The sequence below is a fragment of the Xenopus laevis genome, chromosome 2L (genome assembly GCF_017654675.1).
Source record: "Xenopus laevis strain J_2021 chromosome 2L, Xenopus_laevis_v10.1, whole genome shotgun sequence".
Lineage (NCBI taxonomy): Eukaryota > Metazoa > Chordata > Amphibia > Anura > Pipidae > Xenopus > Xenopus laevis.
Window position 1 is genome coordinate 107,191,650 of NC_054373.1, and position 20,369 is coordinate 107,212,018.

General features: G+C 39.6%; 1 protein-coding gene across 4 annotated transcripts in view; it reads left to right on the plus strand.

The window, feature by feature from the left end:
* Positions 1–6,527: 6,527 nt before the first annotated feature.
* Positions 6,528–20,369, plus strand: part of bbx.L (bobby sox homolog L homeolog) — a 62,732-nt gene continuing 48,890 nt past the window's right edge. For 2 of the 4 annotated variants that reach the window (XM_041582288.1, XM_041582289.1), the window contains exons 1-2: positions 8,100–8,588; positions 14,969–15,035. In XM_041582288.1, coding sequence (XP_041438222.1) covers positions 8,587–8,588; positions 14,969–15,035 — 69 coding nt within the window. In that variant the 5' untranslated portion in view covers positions 8,100–8,586. Of the gene's footprint in view, positions 6,823–7,462; positions 7,995–8,099; positions 8,589–14,968; positions 15,036–20,369 lie in introns of those variants that run through there. The other 2 variants (XM_018246983.2, XM_018246982.2) reach the window with 2 other exon arrangements.

Sequence of the window (20,369 nt, forward strand, 5' to 3'; positions counted from 1 at the left end):
AGGTATGTTTAGTCTTGAGCTTGCACATACCCCCGGCTGCAAGCAAACAATATTATAGTTCCAAAGTATTACAATGCATGCCTCCTAGAATCAGAATCCAGTGTTTTACCCACTGTATCCACTCTACTTATCTACCTGCTAGTAGAGCAGTTAGTCTGATGCATGGTTCTAAAAGCCAATGGGAACACATATTGTAAAAATTAAAAGTGAAATATATGTGGTCTGTTAAAAGCATATGGAAGGGGACTTATTGACCAGATATACATAGTTGTCCTGTTGGCCCCACTTTTTAGCCCAGAGCAGTAGCTGGCTAGCCCAGTCTAAAGGCCAGTAAGACTAAGATTTGCTCTTCTAGTTACATGTGAAAACCCAGCTGGACTTATTTGCTGCCCTAAATATACTGTAACTGGAGCTATAGCTGCATTATTGATAACACAGTGTTTTAATTTCCATAACCTTTCTGTAAATAAAGGGGGCTGTAACCAAATGTTACTTAGATTGTAAGCTCTACGGGGCAGGGACCTCCTTCTTTTTACCACAAGGCAATTAAGCTCTGTGTGCTTATATTTATATATAATACACAAAAGCCATGAATATCTCGTAAATTATATCCTTATAAACGGTGAGTTCTGATGTCATCAGTTATAAACGGTGAGTTCTGATGTCATTTCTGTCACATGACTCACTGAAACTTGTGTATTATAATAAATAAAGTACCCCCAGTTGCAAAATATGAGGATATTAGAAGTTACCTCGGAGTTCCGTGACCTGTAGAAAAACACTCGGCCTTCGGCCTCGTGTTTTTATATGGTCATGAAACTCCTCGGTAACTTATAATATCCTTATATTTTACAAAAGGGGGTACTTTATTCACTATATAATACACAAAAGCCATGAATATCTTGTAAATTATATCCTTATAAACGATGAGTTCTGATGTCATCAGTTATAAACGGTGAGTTCTGATGTCATTTCTGTCACATGACTCACTGAAACTTGTGTATTATAATAAATAAAGTATCACCAGTTGCAAAATATGAGGATATTAGAAGTTACCTCGGAGTTCCATGACCTTTATAAAAATATGGTCATGAAAACTCCTCGGTAACTTATAATATCCTTATATTTTACAAGAGGGGGTACTTTATTCACTATATATTTACTGTATTTATTATGTTACATGTTCCCCCTGTGTTTACTTATATTTTGTACAGCGTATATATTATTCACAGCCACAGGTCCTTACAGTGCTTTATAAATAAAGTTATTCACACAAAGGTTGGACCTCGAAGGGATGCTACTACCTAAAAGATCCAAAAATGTCTGCCCTACTGCATGCAATATTCAATATGACACATTCTGTCAAAAATGTAAACATTCATATTAGTATGTATATTTTTAAAGATGTAATTTAAAATGTAAACAACTTATATAACAGCTGCTGTCCTTTAAAGTTTAATTTGCATCAACAGGGCTATTTTAGGTTTTTATGTCCTAATAAGAATATCTTAATTTTTTAACTAATTGTTTCTTTACTATTGGAGGTCCTCACACCTTTTTTGAAATGCTGTTCTATTTTAGATAGCCCCTCATTTTAATATGCCTTTATGATGGAAGCCCTGGGAAACAAATGAACACTGCTAGAACTTCCCATCCTCGGACTATTAGATATGAAAAACACAGAACAATTGCTATAGTAGTTAGAAACTTTTTTGCCTCTAGTTTATCGTCATACCACACAACCATCTGTGTCTTTCTGGCCATTCCTCTAATTTAGATCTCTGAACCTGTGCCTGTTATAATATTATTGAATAGCATGATATTTGAACTTAATCTTAATCACTTAAACTAAATTAAGGAACATGGAAGGCTGCAAAGTGCAAAAAACACATGAAATGTCCAATGTTTTTTGCAATTTTTCGCCACATAGAAGAATTCCAGTGTTACCCTGATGAATGCAGCACTGCCTGCATTTGACAGCTCTGTATTCATGAGGGGTAAGTGGGGGTGGCACATAGGCATACCCCCTTCCCCTGGGGTCCTGTACTTAGCGTTAGGGACAGGACTGCCTTGCATCCAATCACACTGCATATTGCACCTTGAGCCAGATTCTGAAGGCAGATCTTATTTATCTCTTTGACAACTGTGGGGGGCCAGAGGGAGAGCTGGGTCTGCCCCCCCTCAGGTATGACCCCTCTCCCCCCCTGCACACACAATCTCCTATCTGCACCCAGCTCATACCTGTGGCCTGCACCTGAAGTAACCATTGGAAAAAGCACAGGGGGCTCTGAGGGCTCTTGCAAAATAATTTTTTGCAGTGGGCAAAGGTATGATATGCCACTGTTTAATCCCACATATTAGGCTCTTAATGGTAAATTATGTAGAAGAATTCAGAGTGGAGTTCTTCAACGTCGATTTATGGTTTAAAAACAAATACTTTTATTTATCCACATTAAAACAGCACGCAGAGTGTGTCATCTGACGCGTTTCAGACATTTCCACCCTTAACCTATGATTAAGGCCCGAAACGCGTCAGCTGACACACTCTGCATGCTGTTTTAATGTGGATAAATAAAAGTAATTGTTATTAAACCTTAAATCTATGTTGCGGAACTCCATTCTGAATGTTTCTACTTGATGCGGCATGAGATGACAAGGGATTTCAGCACTCAATATCTGTGACCACGTACCGTGCCATTTGTACTTCACAATTGAGCAGTGAGTCGAAGCGGTGATTATTTATGTTTGCTTCTTAATGGTAAACCACCCACTTTGTATTAGTTAGAATATATTTTAATATTATACAGTTTACCAGTCACATTTAACTTGAAATTATGTGCGTTACCTCCGCATTTGTATGTTCCCTTCTGAAACAACCAACAGTTATTCAATCTGAATGATGATACCACACTTGGAGCTAAGGTGTTAAATAATGTGGAAGCTTTTTTAGATACGTACTTGAAAATATTTGAAATTTTCACTTAGCATAGAATCATTATATACGGGAAGGTATCTCTTTGTCTTACAAATTTGCTTGTACTCACTGCTATACTGTGTAAAAGAATAGATGTCCTTTTTACCATCTTGTTTTTTTATAGTTTTGAACATCATTTTCTACTGCAAAGCTACTATTTGATATCAGCATGTTGGTCTGTTTTTAAGGCTATATTTCATCCAACTTCTTTCGCTAAGACCTCATTATAAAACTTTAATTTTGCCTTTCCAGAAAGATTGATTCCCTGTTCATCAAATATCTCAGAAGCTGAGCAAATTCAACTTTATTTAAATGTATCATCATATAAATTGTCCAAAGCATATGATATAAAGGGAGATATCTACTAAAGCTTGATTTTTTTTTTTTTGGTCAAGGTTTTTTGGGCAAAAACTAAAATTTTTCATGGAAAAAAACCCTAGAATTTTTCGAGATTTATTATACCCTGAAACTGCTAAAAGTCCGAAATTCCCCCATCTCAAACCTGCTATGTAGAAGTCAATGGTAGATGTTCCTTTTATGATTTGAAGATATTGTGATCTGTGCTGGGTTTCGTTCGATAATAATAAAACATTTTTCCAGATGAAAAATCTATTATGAACTCCACAATGAATTGTTGCCATCTTACCTGACTGGGAAAGATAGTGCTGTGGTGATGTAGTACTTTCTTTCCTGGACTATTGGATTTCAGTGGGGAAGTCCAATCCCACTGAATTTGGCTTTCTTGTACTCTATAACACAATCACCTATGAATATGGCATCCAAAAAGCTTATTTCACGTCACAGTGAAAGAAAAGTTATGATCATTGTAATTTACAATAAACAACTAACGTACTTCAACTAATAAACAATAATCTAAACGGTTCTTGTGCATTCATATGTGGCACACCATACTGACTGACCAGAAATGCCACATGATGGCATCGCTTTTAGCTACAAATGCATAAATGGTGAGACTGTTTAAATTATAGATTTGATTGCCTAGTGGATAGGCAGGATATATAAATGCAACTGGTATTTACGGTAGCTCCTGGTATAATGTATCACAATGTTAATTCCCCCTGCACTGTACAGCACTTATGCCAATGTTGTAAGGGGCCACTTTGGAATTCCATCACTTGCAGTCAAGTTATGTGTGGACTAGTTAAGATCGCTAAGACTGCACTAATGAGATATGCCAAGTGGACTATAGACTATCTAAACTAAATTGTGGCCACATTCAACGTCCAGGTTACAACTATACTATTCCTGTCGAAGAGAATCGAAGCCCATCTTGAAGGTCCAAGTGTTGAACCCTTAATCGATGTCTAACAGGCTGATAAAAACGTTTTCATGTATTTGTAAAGTTGTCACCGTGCGCTGCGTTTTCATCCGACAGTCGAATAAATGTAGTTCTTACCTGCGATTTCTCCTTCACTTCCTGTTTCTTTAGAACATCCGACACGTCGCATGCGTTTTGTCGCATAGCGACGTGTATGCTCCAGACGCGTCATGGAGTTCTAGCCTAAAGGGGATTAAGCCCTAAAACTACTGTCATGTTGTTCAGTGTCCCTAGAAATTGTTTCCAAGTTTTGGCAACTATACAATATTAATACTTAAAGTGGCATATATACAGGCCAGCCCAATACTCTCGCTAAATGGTGAGATACCATATGGATATGAGGAGCTACGTACAGTATGTTTGCCATCCTACAGATGATTGGAAACCTCAGGAAGTGAACAGGAGCACTCCATTTTACTTCCTTATCTGCCGATGTACCATGCACTGACTGAGGGTGTATTCCAATCAACGAACCAGCTCATATATGTATAGACACATTTGTCTTGAGAAAAAAAAAACTAGTCCTAAAGACGGCTCAAGTGAAGAGCTGAAACGTTGAATAAAAAAAAAATTCACTTTTTTTCAATACCTGATTGGTGTGGTCTTTTCATTGTGGTAAATATGGCTTTTTTGACCTGCACACAGGCATGTGAATGAATGTTTAACGAGTGCACTATACTGGATCTCTGTATGTATATATATATATATATATATATATATATATATATATATATATATATATATATATATATATATATATACTTTCCAATGAGTATCCGCACTCCAAGGCTGCTGCAAATGGAGGGGTGCACGGTAATTTTTGTATGTATCAATTATCTTCAGACCAGCACTGCCTTTAAAAAACGTAGTAATTTATTGTTGCATAGTATCAAATACCCGATGTTTCGGTCCACATTTGGACCTTTTTTAAGGATATATATATTACACAGACATTGGTCAGGGTCACACATGCATAACATAGTACAAAATTATTATTGGTACAGTTCTAGCAAGCTTTAGGCTTATGGCAAATATGTTTTCTCTGCCAGTGTATTTCTACAGGAAGAGAAACTGTCCATTCACTTAAATCCCCCTATATTTGTTAGGTGGCAGCAGCTCTGGACTGGGATTCCATTCAAAATAGGCCGACATTTTAAGGTCACAGAGGTCCAAACAAGCACCCACTAGCCTTATAAATGGTGACTATGGAATTTTACAGCAGTCGCTCTGGCATTTGCCAGAAGCCACATATTGCCAGTCTGGCCTGGGTGGCAGGGGCCTATCTGGCCTCTTCCCTGCCAGCTGAAATATGTCAAAAGAGAAAATGTGCCAATGACCTAAACAAACTCTGCCAGCCCCTAAAATAAACATTATTAAAGCTTAATGGTCAAAAAGTTAAAAAAAAAAAATATTTTATAATAATATTTTATCTGGAGTTCATGTAATATAAATTTTAAGTCCAGTCTTCTATTATAAATAGAGCAGTTGAAAACAAGGATTAAGGCGCCCTTGTCACTCATTGTGAGACCTAATTGATATTCTTCTCATAAGGAATATTTGATTTGATTTAGTCGTACATTTATTATACCCGCTTGCTCTAAACCTCACGCCATACTCATACTGCTGCCCAATCATTATCCACTTGATCTCGGGCTTCTTCTCTTCATCCGGGGAACTATACTTTTACATGTGATATGTCATCCAATGGTGCCTCCGCCGAACTCATTGCAGCTCGTCGCAGTAAAGGCTGTTTAGGTGTCACTTCTAAGTCGCTGAAGCAAAGTTTCATATTTTTCGTCTATTTCCGTGCCCAGCAAGCCTCACGCACTTTGAGGACTGACTTAGTGGAAATAACAGCTTGACATTATATGGGGGCAGCATAGGCTGAGGGAGCAGGGCTTCTACACACTAACATCAGTGGGGCTGCTCGAGTGCCCATGAATACACATGAATCATATCACGACACAATGCACTGCTCTTGTGGAAAGCGGCAGCTTGCAATGTATCCCTTCGACTTCCAGTGCGTTATGTGCTATTCACTTCCCACATCAACCAGTTGACGCCACCTCGTTTAATCCCTAGTTATTTGCACTGCGCACAGCACCTTTTCACTTAGGACTGTTTATTCTAGTGGCTGTTGAAAAAAATAATGCAAAAAGTGACTGATTTGTACTATGTTGCACATCTAACGATAGAGATACGTACGGGAGCGAAGGAGAGGCGGCCGGGTGTAACGGGCTATCTGTATGGCTGGCTAAGCTGTCAGTCAGTACTGCAGCCAATCCGGCGTCGCCTTAGAAATGAATGTTTGCAGTTTGTCAGTGCATGTACACTATGTGGAGCACTGTACTGAGCGGCTCCGAGGCACAGTGCTGAGTCCCCTCTCTATACCCCATACACCGCAGGGGGAGGGAGCTCGCACTCACACTGTACTCTGACAGACGGGGAGAGAAAGAGGGTCGGTGGCTGGGGTAGTAGCCAGTGCGCAAGGAGGAGTGGGACGAGCGAGGTAAGTGCGGTGCGTGAATGCCATGAGCCCTGTGTACTGAGCTGCCTTCCTTCAAACACTTTTTCTTCACTTGCAAACACGCCAGGTGCCGGGGGAGCTGCAGGCAGCACTTGCATCGCACGCAGGGGGACACGGGAGAACAGCTGCTGTCTGTCCCGGCGACAATTTTCAGTCACTTTTTCGGGCCGGCATAAAGTTGAGCAGGGGATGTGTGCGTTGGTGAGCGGCTGCCCAGCACTGCTTACATGTCTGAGCTCTTCCCCCTCCCTCTGTATGTAGGCCGGGAGGTGAATGTACAGATGAGTGGGCCAGGCTGCTCCAGCAGAGCATTCACAGGGGGGCACAGAAGCAAAGGTGACCCAGCAAGGAAACCATGACAGCGGTCAGCCATGCCAGGCACAATGATGCGCGTCTTGTCGCTCCCTAAACTTGCCGTGTGCAAGGGGAAAGTGCGATCATATGAGGCAAGGCATGGGGGGTGCTTATGGAAATCCTCGCCACTTGCTCCATCTGTTGTCTCCAGTTCTGTGCGTGTCGCCACCTTTTCCCCAGATGGATGAGTGGCGGTGGGATACAGGCTTGGATGTGGTGTCATTTCATGGGAGGGGGGGTTTGGGATTATATGCTGCTGCCATGTTTGACCTGCGGCCCTCCTGCTCCTATTAAACTACACGTTGGCTTGCAGGGGGAGATGTGGGAGTTATAGTTCATGTAGAGGTCCACAGGTTGAAGTTCACTGCGTGCCCCCATGTTGAGGTGTGTGTGTGTGTGTATGTGGGGGGGGGGATGTTATAGAGGGATCGTGTGTGGGGAGGCCTTCCTTGTTAAAGTTCAGTTTATCAGATACGTGTTTATGACACCAGCACCATGACAGAAAACTTGTAGTCGCTGCCCCCCTGGCACCCACTGGGCCCCCTAAACTCTCCCAGTGACACGGGGGCTGTAAAGAGATCGCATGCACAATGACACCAACCATCCTGTCGGCTTTCTCCTCCTCCCTCCTGCAATGCACTGCTAATAGGTGAGGAGGGAGGCTAAAACTTGTGATGACAGAGAGGAAGCCCCAACAAACACACACTCGAATGAAGGATCCACGGGGAGTGGGCAGTTCGGGTGTGTGTGTGTCTGATCCATGTCGCGCAAGAGGGAACAGCGAGACGCTGAGCGGACATGTACGACAGGCAATGTGACTTGTCCTAGCACTGTGCTACACGGCCGCACGAAACTTTGCTTAAATATGTCATTGCTGGGGGAGGTAGAGGATCTGTTCGGTGCTGTGGTGCACATATATATGTGGATGTTTATCAGTGATGCCGGTCACACTGGCCTGGGGCTGCGAAACCATTGCCATCCGCGCTCATGACACGTTCTTTTCTGGCAGCGGGGCGAATAGTCAGTACGCACGTCCCATTATACGGGGGGGAGTCCGAGCACATGAGGGTCCAGATCTGCCGTGAACAGACGGAGGAAGCTCGTTTCCACTTATTGAGTTGAGCGAGTCGCCACTCCTGGCAGCCAAACACTGCGCGCTTTATTGTTCTCGGGAAGGGGCACGGCTCGGGGAGACCCCCTTTCCCCTGATGCTTATTTAACATGAGGTGCCTTGTAGAGTTAGCTGCTGCCTGAGCTCTGCACTTCACCCCCACCCCTGCCGAGGCAAGATGGACTCTGTGCGTCTCACTGCGAGTCTATTTATTCCTCTCTCCCTTTCTGGGCTGTCTCGTCAGCCTTTTAGATCGACATTTTGCGCTGAGATGCAAGAACATGTATGTAACCTACATCTGATTGTTGTCTCCAGGCCTCCTCTGTTTCTTTCTGTCGGCATCTTGCTTTTATTTGACGGGTGCTAACATCTGATCACACTGACTTTGTTGACTTTATTCAGTGGCGTTCTCTTAATCTGTGGCAGATCATGTTAGTGTGTGTTGTTATGAGGCAGACAATGTTAGGCTGAGTGCACGTTCTGCTTGCTTTGCAGTCAGTAATAAAGTGTGTGTGTAGGATGGCGAGATTGTAATGTTTACATGACAAGATGTCAAGTTGTACATATGGGGTTTTCACCTGACACCACTAAAGCTGTTTTATGTGTCACTTTATTAAGCATCTTTATTTCAGCACCACAGGTTCCTTTACTAAGGTGTGAAATAAAAATATGGCCCATCCCACAAACAGTGAAGGAAGGCAGGGAAAAAGCATGAAACATAACCAGCACAATGCTGTCATTGTTAAATAATAACCCTTATAAATGGTGCTGGAAAAGCAGCAGAAGCCTACATGTATCAGTGGCACAATGCATACTAGGCCCTATCGTATTAGAACTAACTATTTCTCTACTTGTTTTTAATTTAACCCTTCTTGAGTGAGGGGCACGTACAAAATAATAACAACCTTTGGAGCTGTACTCTTAAGTAATGTCGCTGTTCAACTGAAGTGAAAACTGGGACTGTGATGCCAGGATGTTTGACGGGAGTCTGTTGTTGGTTGGTGGGGGGTGTAGGTACATGTAGTACAACAACATCTGGATAAACAGAAACATCTAGGCCAGGGATATATCTCAGGCAAATTAAGGTGGCCTTACACAGGCAGATTTTGTTTCCATAGTAAAGGCAGGGGCACAATGACAGATTTAGGGGGAGATTTAGTCGCCTGGTGACGAATCGCCTCTTCTGCAGAGCAGCAATCTCCCCGAACTGCCTACCGCCTGCTGTAATGAGAAAACGCCAGCACAATGGCACTCGCAGAGCTTCGATTTCCAAAGTTGCCTTACAAGGAAACTTCGGGCAATTTCGAAAATCGAAGCGCCACAAGTGCATTGGCGCAGGCGATTTTTCATGTAAAGCAGGAGCCCGAATCTGCCTGTATACCCCTGCCCTAAACAATATGTGAGGAGACTTTGGTTGTATCTTTGTCATATTGGCTGCAAGATCTAACGTACATCTGTTTCTTTGTTTACTTTCGCAAAAGGAGAGTGAATTAACGTTTAACCATGATTATCGGATTGTCATCCCCAGGACTGGACTGGGATTCTTAATAGGCCCTGACATTCCTAGTACACAGTGGCCCAAACAGCCCCCACCAGCCCACTTAATAGTCACTTTCTATGGCATTTTACAGCAGCCCCTCTGGCATTTGCCAGAGCCAACAGATTGCCAATCCAGGCCTGGTCATCCCATCCACTGATTTCATTGTCTCACAACAAAATTTTTTAAACCTGTCTGATCGACTGTTGGAACAATTTTGTCAGAACAATACAATCGTTCGCGCCCCCTTACATGTACTGACAAGTAGTCAATTTTATCGGTAAATTGGTTGAAAATCTGCCTTTGTATGGCCGCCTTTAGTCTAATTGCAAGTTAGTCAGTGGGCCATATACAGTATGTTATTTATTTCAGAGTATCCACCCCTAGCAAAGTGGGGCATCAGAAGCCTCAGGTAATAGATTTCTTTTTTCAGGTTATTGACCTCAGTGATTAGTATTTTGAATTTTGGAAAAGGTAGAATTACTCTTTAGTTACTTGACCTCCATTAAACCAAATGATAGATGAAGGAAAGACGGTCCTCCTTGGTATAGTTGGGACAAGGATTACTTATTTTTAACTTTTCTGAACTTCAGTTTGCAGCAAGTACAAGGGTTGTCTAATTTGAATATCCTTTGCTTTTAAATGCATTGGATTGATATCCCTTTCAATTCTCTTCCAAGGAATGTGGAACTGAACTATGAAGAGACTGTTGGTTTTGCCGGCCTTTGCATGCTTTGGAATTTACCCCCTTTGCATTTGTAAGGACAAGGCTGAAACAGTTTGGAAAGTTGCGCATTGCAATAATTATATGCATGATAAGTATGTTTTTGCCTTAGATTGTAAGATTTACAGGAGCAGGTGCATTGAGAAATTACCAGGGACAGCAAAAAGCTGATCTTGGTAACTTCAAGAGCCAAAATTCTGCACTCGCTGAATTAACGATGCGGCCCCCTAAGAGAGGAAGGTCGGCATTTACTAAGCAACGCACATATGTCCATGGCAGGGACGTAAATGATCTACAGCAGGGGTGTTCAAAAGGTAGATTGGGATCTACCAGTAGACTTTTAGCTGGTGATCAGTAGATCTCGACACTGTCAACATATAGTTTGCAAAGATCATCCTCCTTTTTCATGTTTTTCATTCATATTTTGTTATGTTAAGGTTACATAAGCTAGTTATTTAAATAAAACAATATACATTTTCTCATAAATCAATACTGAAGTAATATTGTAGAATGCTAATATATTATACAAATATATTGTAATAAATAATTTCTTATGAATGGGTGTAAATATGTAGACACTTCTATAATTTTATCTTTTATTGATGTAGTGCCAACATTAAACATCATTCATGTCAGCCCTTGTACCGGTGTAGTTACGTTTATAATCTAAGTCTAATGTCAGACAGGGGTTGATCTCAGTTTGCTGAAATACACAGGCCCGAGAATCAGCCCTTATACTGACTTCCTTCTGTGCCTGCACCCAAAACCTTTGCGTAGGCTCGGTGCAGACACATAGTGGATTTTGGTGCCGAAATGCAAACATTTTTCAGCACCAAAAACCTGTGCATGTGCCTGTACCTAGGCTAACACAATGGGGCAAATTTAGTGACTAACGCTGGCGAAAATTCGCTAGCGAAGGAGATAGACTCTAGCGGTACTTCGTTCCCTAATGCCAAGTCAATTTGGGCTCTTTCGAATGGACTTTATTATGCAAATTCAGTAAGATGCCGATTTTGCTGAACGTTACCTCTTGCGCCAGACTTGAATTTTCGGAGATTAGTAAATTTGCCCCAATGGATCTGGCAGCAGGCAAGGAAGGAAGGAAATGCAGCCTAAAGGCTGATTATTGGGCATGTTTTTCTCAGCTGGCCAAGATCAGCCTCCATCTAACACATACCTCCCAACATTCTGGAGACGGAAAGAGGGACAAAAAATTTGTTGTGCTGAGTGCGACAATTTTATTTGACCAAGCCCCTTAGAAACATTGTATCTTATTTGGCTGTTCAGTGCAAAGAAATCGGGACTTTTCAGTACAAAAGCAGGACTGCGGGTTGAGCTGTCAAAAGAGGGACCGTCCCGCTCAAAACGCTGTCCCTCTTTTGACAGCTCAACGGGACAGTTGAGAGGTATGATCTAACATTAGCCCAAGATATGAATATGTTATCAGTAGACCATCACCTAGGACCCACTTAATGTTTTTAGACCAGACACCAGTTAGGGTCATTGCTGGAAGCACCCTTTTTCCTTGAGACAGAGACCTACATATAATTTATGTCCAAAGAATAGAAACATTTACATATATATTCAACATGATACTAAATCGTGTTTGAACACTTTACAAATGTAATAGCGTTGTCTTTTAAGAACCATGTAAAACCGGTTGTTATTAACCTATTAATATTGATAGTGGTTCAAAATAGGGTTTTTGAACCAGACTTTATAAATGTCAAATAAAAACTGTAACTACTCCATTGTTTATAACACAAATGAATACTGAAGCGAAGAGATATACCAATCTACTATCTAATATGATAATGGACAGTGAGGTACCCAGGCATTTCCATCTCTTACAGCAAAATAATTATAAGTTCCCCATAACTTTGTCATAAACTTATATTGGAACTGCTTTTCAATAAGCTCCTTCTGACCCATTTACTAGTTGCAGGGTCTTCTTCTATATTTGCAAAATCGAAGTAGGATGGAGCACACAAAATAGCAGCTTTTCACACTTGAAAAAGGATCCATGAAGATCCGAAACATGTTGTGCTCAATAAATCTTTTGGTAAAAGCTGCTATTTTGTGTGCTCCATCCTACTTCGATTTTGCATATTACATTGGTCAGACTGGTGTGGCCTAATCAGGAGAGAGAGCAGAAACAGATGGTGGAATTTCGTTGGAACAAACCTACCTTGTTCTTCTTCTATATTTATGACCCTGGTAAGTCATTAATGTAATTCATTAATAATAACATCACATTAATGATCCAGTTCCTTACAACAAATTAGTTATGCATTGAATCCAGGATTCGGTTCGGAATTCGGCCAGGATTCGGTTCGGGATTCGGCCAGGATTCGGCCTTTTTCAGCAGGATTCGGATTCGGCAGAATCCTTCTGCCTGGCTGAACCGAATCCTAATTTTCTTATGCAAATTAGGGGTGAGGAGGGAAATCATGTGATTTTTTTTGTCACAAAACAAGGAAGTACAATTTTTTTCCCCTTCCCACCCCTAATTTGCATTTGCATATGCAAATTAGGGTTCGGTTCGGTAATCGGCCGAATCTTTCGCAAAGGATTCAGGGGTTCAGCCGAATCCAAAATAATGGATTCGGTGCATCTCTACTACAAATGCATGTTCTATGTGACAATGACATTCTAAGTCACCTGCAATTTATTTCCAGCTTAGTGCAAATGTTTGTTGGATGACTGCTGGGATATCAAGGAGAACTCCAAAGTAATTGGTATTTGCAGTGAATATCAAATTAAAAGACTGTGTACAAATTGCAAGGCAGGCACTATTAAAATCGGTATCCATGACAATTGCAGCCTTTACAACCAATTTGCACAGCTCTTGTTGTGCTGGGTGAATAATGGCCACTTATTGTGAGTGATAGGATTCCCTCAACTTTTTATAATTCGACTGGGAACCAATAAAATCCTTCATGATAGGGGAGAAATAGTTCTGGAATAGATGAACATTCCAGAGTTTCTAAAAGAACACTGTAATGTAATATGTTATATATATATATTATAGATATATTTTAGAAAAATTAGCATTAAATGTAGATAAAATATATGTATAATGCTGGAACAGACACATACAGTAGATGAATTCAGCTGATGTGTATGTATTTTATTTATATAGCTCCACATATGTATGCAGGCATAAACACAAGCATGAGTATAATTATAATATGTTAGACAGTGAAAATAAATAAATCTATGCTTAATTGGTAGGTGTTTCAATACATAAAAAAGGCGCTTGCGAGGGGACATAATTACACTTTACAAGTACATTAGAGGACATTATAGACAAATAGCAGGGGACCTTTTTACCCATAAAGTGGATCACCGTACCAGAGGCCACCCCTTTAGACTAGAAGAAAATAACTTTCATTTGAAGCAACGTAGGGGGTTCTTCACAGTCAGGACAGTGAGGTTGTGGAATGCACTGCCGGGAGATGTTGTGATGGCTGATTCAGTTAATGCCTTTAAGAATGGCTTGGATGATTTTTTGGACAGACATAATATCAAAGGCTATTGTGATACTAAGCTCTATAGTTAGTATAGGTATGGGTATATAGAATTTAATTAAAAGTAGAAAGGGGTGTGTGTATGGATGTTGGGTTTTCATTTGGAGGGGTTGAACTTGATGGACTTTGTCTTTTTTCAACCCAATTTAACTATGTAACTATGTAACAGTTAGGATGATGTCCCTGCCCCTAAGAACTTACAATCTATTAGAAGAGACAGACAGAAACAAAAAGGAGTATGGAAGAAGTGCATAGGTCAAGGTGTGTTGTTGGAGAGGAAAACTATGGAAGTGCTTCCTCTAGAAGTCCTCCTGTAGAAGATCAGAGTTTTTACTGATCAGCAGAATTCAATCTGAAGATTACGATTGAATGTGTTCCTAATTTATGATCATCGTTTTGAATGAATGCATGGCTCTTCCTCCAGATCTTGGATTTGGGGTGTGCCTGAATGTCCCACGTTCACAAGTATGGCCAATGCACTGGCTTACATCTGCCATTGGTATAGCCAGGTGTACACACTTATTAGCTAAACATAAATAGATAAATGGCTCTTCTGCTTAATCATGTCATTTAGGCAATTGCCAGATGTGAGGATATTGGCCTCTACTTGCCAGTTTGGCTCACTGTATTGAATTAACCTTTTTTGTGGCCTGGCATATAAAAAAAGTATGATTACTAACTTAGATCAGTTTGTGACGTGTTTCTAATATGCAACAACTATCGTTGACTTTAATATATAATTACAGTTTTATATAGTTTTCCTGTAATCTTCTTATTCTTACCACTAGGTGACATGTATTTTGAAGCTTGCCATATAACATTTAATTGTATTGTTATCTTTCTGCTGACTGAAGAAATTTTTTTTTTTCTAGGTCACTGTCACATGACAAAGATATCAAAATACCGTTACCATTCTGTTCTTCCATTTGCCTTTCTTGGGTAAGTAATTGCTCTATCTGCTAAAAGGAAAAAAACGGAAAATGTCTTAATGTGATCGAGACAAAAATGGGCTAGTCTTGTCAACAGACCATAAAATATGCTCTGTTCGTTTTAAGGTTCTTACTTCTTAATTTATATACATGCTATATGCTTTGGTTTATTAAGTGTAATAGCAAATGTACAGCACAAGTGGCTTAACAATTGGCCTAAAGTGGGCTGAAGGCTTTTGTTTTACTGGGAATCTAAACCCCAAAATAAACTCCCTTAAATGTAACCAGAGTGCTTCTCGGAGCAATTTTTCAGTTTAGTATTAATTTTCTATTTTAGCAGTTTCTGAGTTATCAGTTTTAGACTCCTAATACTAGGCTTTTGGCTTAATAGCACTTTCTTAAAGTCAGCAACCCTATAGCTGGCCATAGACGCAAAGATCGAATCGTACTAATGGAGGATTCGTACGATTTTTGGACCATGTATGGACATTTTCCGTCCGGAGGAGATCGGTCGTTTGGTCGATCGGAGAGGTTAAAAGATTTCTGTCGGCTGCCGATAATATCTCTGCATGTATTGCTGATCGTACGATTTTCAGTGGGAGACTGTCACTAGCTTTTGTCGGACATAACTTTCGTACGATTGCTGTCAGGGCTGATAATAGGCTGATCTTTTATTTTCTACTTTATTTGATCGGAATGGTTAGTGGCAAGTCGGGAGATGGGGAAGTCCGATCGTACGATGATTCGTATGATCGGATCTTTGCATCTATGGCCAGCTTAAGGTTAACTGGCTATACAGAAAATACATAGATATTTAAGGCACCTATTTATCATGCTGTGTAAAAGTGGAGTAAAATATTACCGGTGATGTTGCCCAGAGTAACAAATCAGCAATTAGAGTTCAACCGTTAGCAAACAAAAGCAAAAATCTGATTAGTTGCTATGAGCAACATGTTTTACTTCACTTTTTACACAGCACAATAAATAGACCCCTTAGGTTTGTTGGTAGTCTGACCTTCAAAGAGAACTGCTGTCTAAAACCTCTCAGAAACCACTAGCAAAATAAACATAAAAGGATGAGGAAAACCTACAGTATTTCACTGGGGGTGCCAAAACACTAGCCACCTTTAGTGAAATACATAGCTATGTTTTCCCACCAGGCTGGTGCTCCTCTTCTGAGAAAACTGCAATTTAGTGATAACATGGATCCCCATTTGTTTCTCTTCCATGCCCTCCAAACATTTGCAATTTGGGATACAACATAACCTCTGTAGCTGCCAAAACTCCTGCTCCAGTGAGGTGTTTTACCGTATGTAATTCAGCATTATTTGTTAGAGCCTGGATGAAAGTCTTACAACCATAAAGCTGGCCATAGACGCACAGATCCTATCGTAGGAATCGAGGATTCGTACGATTTTCAGATTGTGTGTGGAGAGTGCTGACATCTTTCGTCCTGCGGAGAACGGTCGTTTGGTTGATCGGACAGGTTTGATTTTGACCCAACCGATCCCGCCGGAGCCCATTGCGCATCGTAATTACCCCCCAAGATAGCCATGCTCATTAATGGCATATCGGGGAAAGATCCGCTCGTTTGACGATGTTACCAAACGAGCGGATCTTTGCGTCTATGGCCACCTTTACTGATAATTTATCCCCCCTTACAGCAGTGTTTTTTGGCATACCATAAGGCTTCACATGTTACTCCATGCATCTCCCTGCATTTGCTTAAGACAAAGGATGTCATATTTGGGAAAATGGGCACTCTGTTCCTTGGTTAGTTCTGCTGCAAGACCCCTTTGAATTTCTGCATTTGTTGTGAACCCTCTTGCACTGGACAAGTAAGCTGGAAAGAGGCACCTTTCTGTCTAGTCTCCTAGAAGGCCATATCCTTTTCCCAATTAGTAACTTAATGTTTTAAAAGCATGCCAAGCAGAGCCTTGTTGTGTAACTGGCATGGTAGTACACAAAGCACTTTTTTTCAAGCATGTAAAGTATGACAGCTAGGAAATCTTTTAGCCATCCTTTTTCTAAAGTATCTCAGGCTTATCCACCTGTGAGCCTTTCATTGTGAAGGTTACTGCAGTACTCTTTGTTCTCAAGATCTCTGAGGTGCTCAAAAGATTCTTAGGAATCCTGCGATTTCTCCAGTTATAGAAGCAACTGACTCTGTTTCCTATAGCAAAAGTTGATTTGTGTGTCTTGTATAAAGAGGCAAAGGCAAGTCCTTACCTGAAATCTGGCAGAAATAGTAGAACTAAGATTTTCAGAACTTTAGCTCTTGAAAATAAAGATCCCAACAATAAATGAAAAAAAAAAAACTGTTGTTACGCACTGAAACCTGGAAAAAATTAGCAGTTAAAAGTTAACACGTATGGTAAAAATATCTAATTGTGGAACAGAAATACTGGTCATTTACTTTTCCCTGGTGCAAAAGTGCCAGAAAAATGGGCGGTGACAACGGAAGTATCACATGTTGACGTTTTATTTTTTATGTTATTCTTAAAGGCACTCCACTTTCTTTTTTACTTCTTTAGCCTTCATCAACTTTCAAGTATACTGACACTTTATAAATAACAAAATAACAGTAAATTAGTACTACAGGACTGAATTTCTCGATTTTAACTTTTTAATTTTGCACCTAGAGAGTCAGTCATTAAAACTGCTATGTATTAACTTCATAGATAGTGTAGCAATGTAGAAGATGTTACATTTGTTTATGACCTATACATAAAAAAACACTTTTTATCTTTGTATTTTTTGAAACTTTTGTTAGGATAATATAGACATTGAACTGAGCACAAACAAGAGACAAACCTTGTTTATGCAGAACCATATTAGTGGTAAGAAGTCAAAGTAACTGTATCAAAATAGATTGTCACAGTCATTATAAAATGTTTATGAACATGGCTGATTAACCCCAAGGTGGTGAAATGCAAACAGTATATGAGAGAATATTACCTCCCAGTGTCTCTTACATTTTGATTGCCATACTCCTTTACCACAACAACATTTCTGAACATATATTGTGTTATACAATCTTTTGTAATAGCATCATGGACCGAGCACCATTATCCATATTATACTTGTTATAACCTGTACAAGCTGCTGATGTAATAATAAAAATTCCCTGTAATCATCTGTTTTTCCAGAGTCCTGAGTATCCCCTTCTCAGTGTGGGTTTCCTCAAGGTACTCCAGCTTACTCCCACAATCCATAAATACAGGCAGGTTAATTGTTTTCTGATGAAATTGACCTTAGTTTGTGTGAATGTGATTGGGACCAAGTTTTACTGAGGCTGTGACTGATGTTTATAATAAAATCTCTGTGTATAGAAATAACATAAGTAATTAAAAAATGATTTAAAATGTTACTTTTTATACTGGGATATATTTTTTACAGTGGCAGATTTATTGTGAGATTAGAGCTCACCACAAAAAAACTCACCCACTTTCTATTCATTCCTTTGGGATTTTTAGAATCATATTTATCAAATGGTGAACTTTTACCCATTGATAAATATATTCGGTATAATATATAAGTCTTTAACTTTAAATTGTGTGTGCTTGCTTATGTGTGCGATATGTTATTAACAGCCTTTAAAAATATTTTAAACATTACAATACAACTGATTGATGACCCAGGTTATTCAAAAAAATTGCCACACACAAATTATGTGTGCCAAGAATTCACCATATCAAAAACTGTGGGCCATACTATAAACGCTGTACATAATTTTGTGACTGCAGAAAAATACAAATCACTCCGAAAATTGGTTTTCAAATAGTAGATACGCTTTAACTTTATATAAGTTACAGGTTTGCATCATCAGATGAGATAAAGATGCCTGAGCCAGAAAAGTAACTAACCACAATTATTTTAACTCAAAGCATGAGATAATGTGATAAACAGCGGCATGTAATATTTATATTAAAATGACATTATATTTTTTAAATATAGCTTTGCCAAAAGGAAAATCATGAAGACAGAAAGATTTGGTCCAGTTGTTATGCATTCCCTCTGCCATGCAATTTGATGTGTGTATGTTTATTTACATATGTATACATTCTTTCCTATGTATAAAAGTAATTAACTGCAATCTAAAAACTCATCACACTTGCATAAAAACGTAGTTGGTCACGGGTATTCAGTCTACTCACGCTTCTGGAAATAGATTCATGCTACTGAATAAGCCATAGACAATTGAAAATAGACAATAATTATCAATAATTGTTATTGTTATTGACTATTAGGATTATGTAATAAACGGCACTAAGTTTGCCCTGGAGCAGTAACCTGTAGCAACCAATCAGCAGGTAGAATTTACTAGTCACCTGTTTAAATGCAAGCATCTTATTGGTTGCCATGGGTTACTGGTCCCAGGCAAACTAAGTGCCTTTATATTACATATGGATGTATGAATATTATGGGGCCGATTCACTAAGCTCGAGTGAAGGATTCGAATGAAAAAAATTCGAATTTCGAAGTATTTTTTGGGTACTTCGACCATCGAATTGGTTAAATTCGTTCGAAATCGAACGAATCGAACGAAAAATCGTTCGACTATTCGACCATTCGACCATTCGATAGTCGAAGTACTTTCCCTTTAAAAAAAACTTCGACCCCCTACTTCGGCAGATAAAACCTACCGAAGTCAATGTTAGCCTATGGGGAAGTTCCCCATAGGTTTGCTAACCTTTTTTTGATCGAAGGATTTTCCTTCGATCGTTGGATTAAAATCCTTCAATCGTTGGATTAAAATCCTTCGAATCGTTCGATCGAACGAAAAATCCTTCGATCGAACGAACGTTTAGCGCTAAATCCTTCGACTTCGATATTCGAAGTCGAAGGATTTCAATTCGAGGGTCGAATTTCGAAGTATTTTTAACTTCGAAATTCGACCCTTAGTGAATCTGCCCCTATGTGTACACAAGGAAAAATATTGAGGTGTATAATTTGTGAAGTAATACCAGTCTACATTTGTTATGAGACAGCAGTTACATACGTTTTTTGTGATATGAAAACTTCTCTGAGACTTTATTACCAAAGATATAGTTTAGTTCACATACATTTGATTTATAGCCAGGTTAATGATGATGTACGTAGGCGTTTGGTCAAGTTTTTATATATTGGAACAATGCGATACATTTGGATTTTAGTAAATAACCCCATAAATCTCACATTGGTTTATGAACTGCTTCTAATGTTATTTGCTATCTGATGTCTGATTACCGTTAATCATGAATGTTTATGAGTCTTCAAAAAGTGCTCCGCCTTGTTAGTTTCAAACTACACTTCTGTGTAAATAATACATTGATTCCTGAAGTATGGTGTTCACTTTAAACTT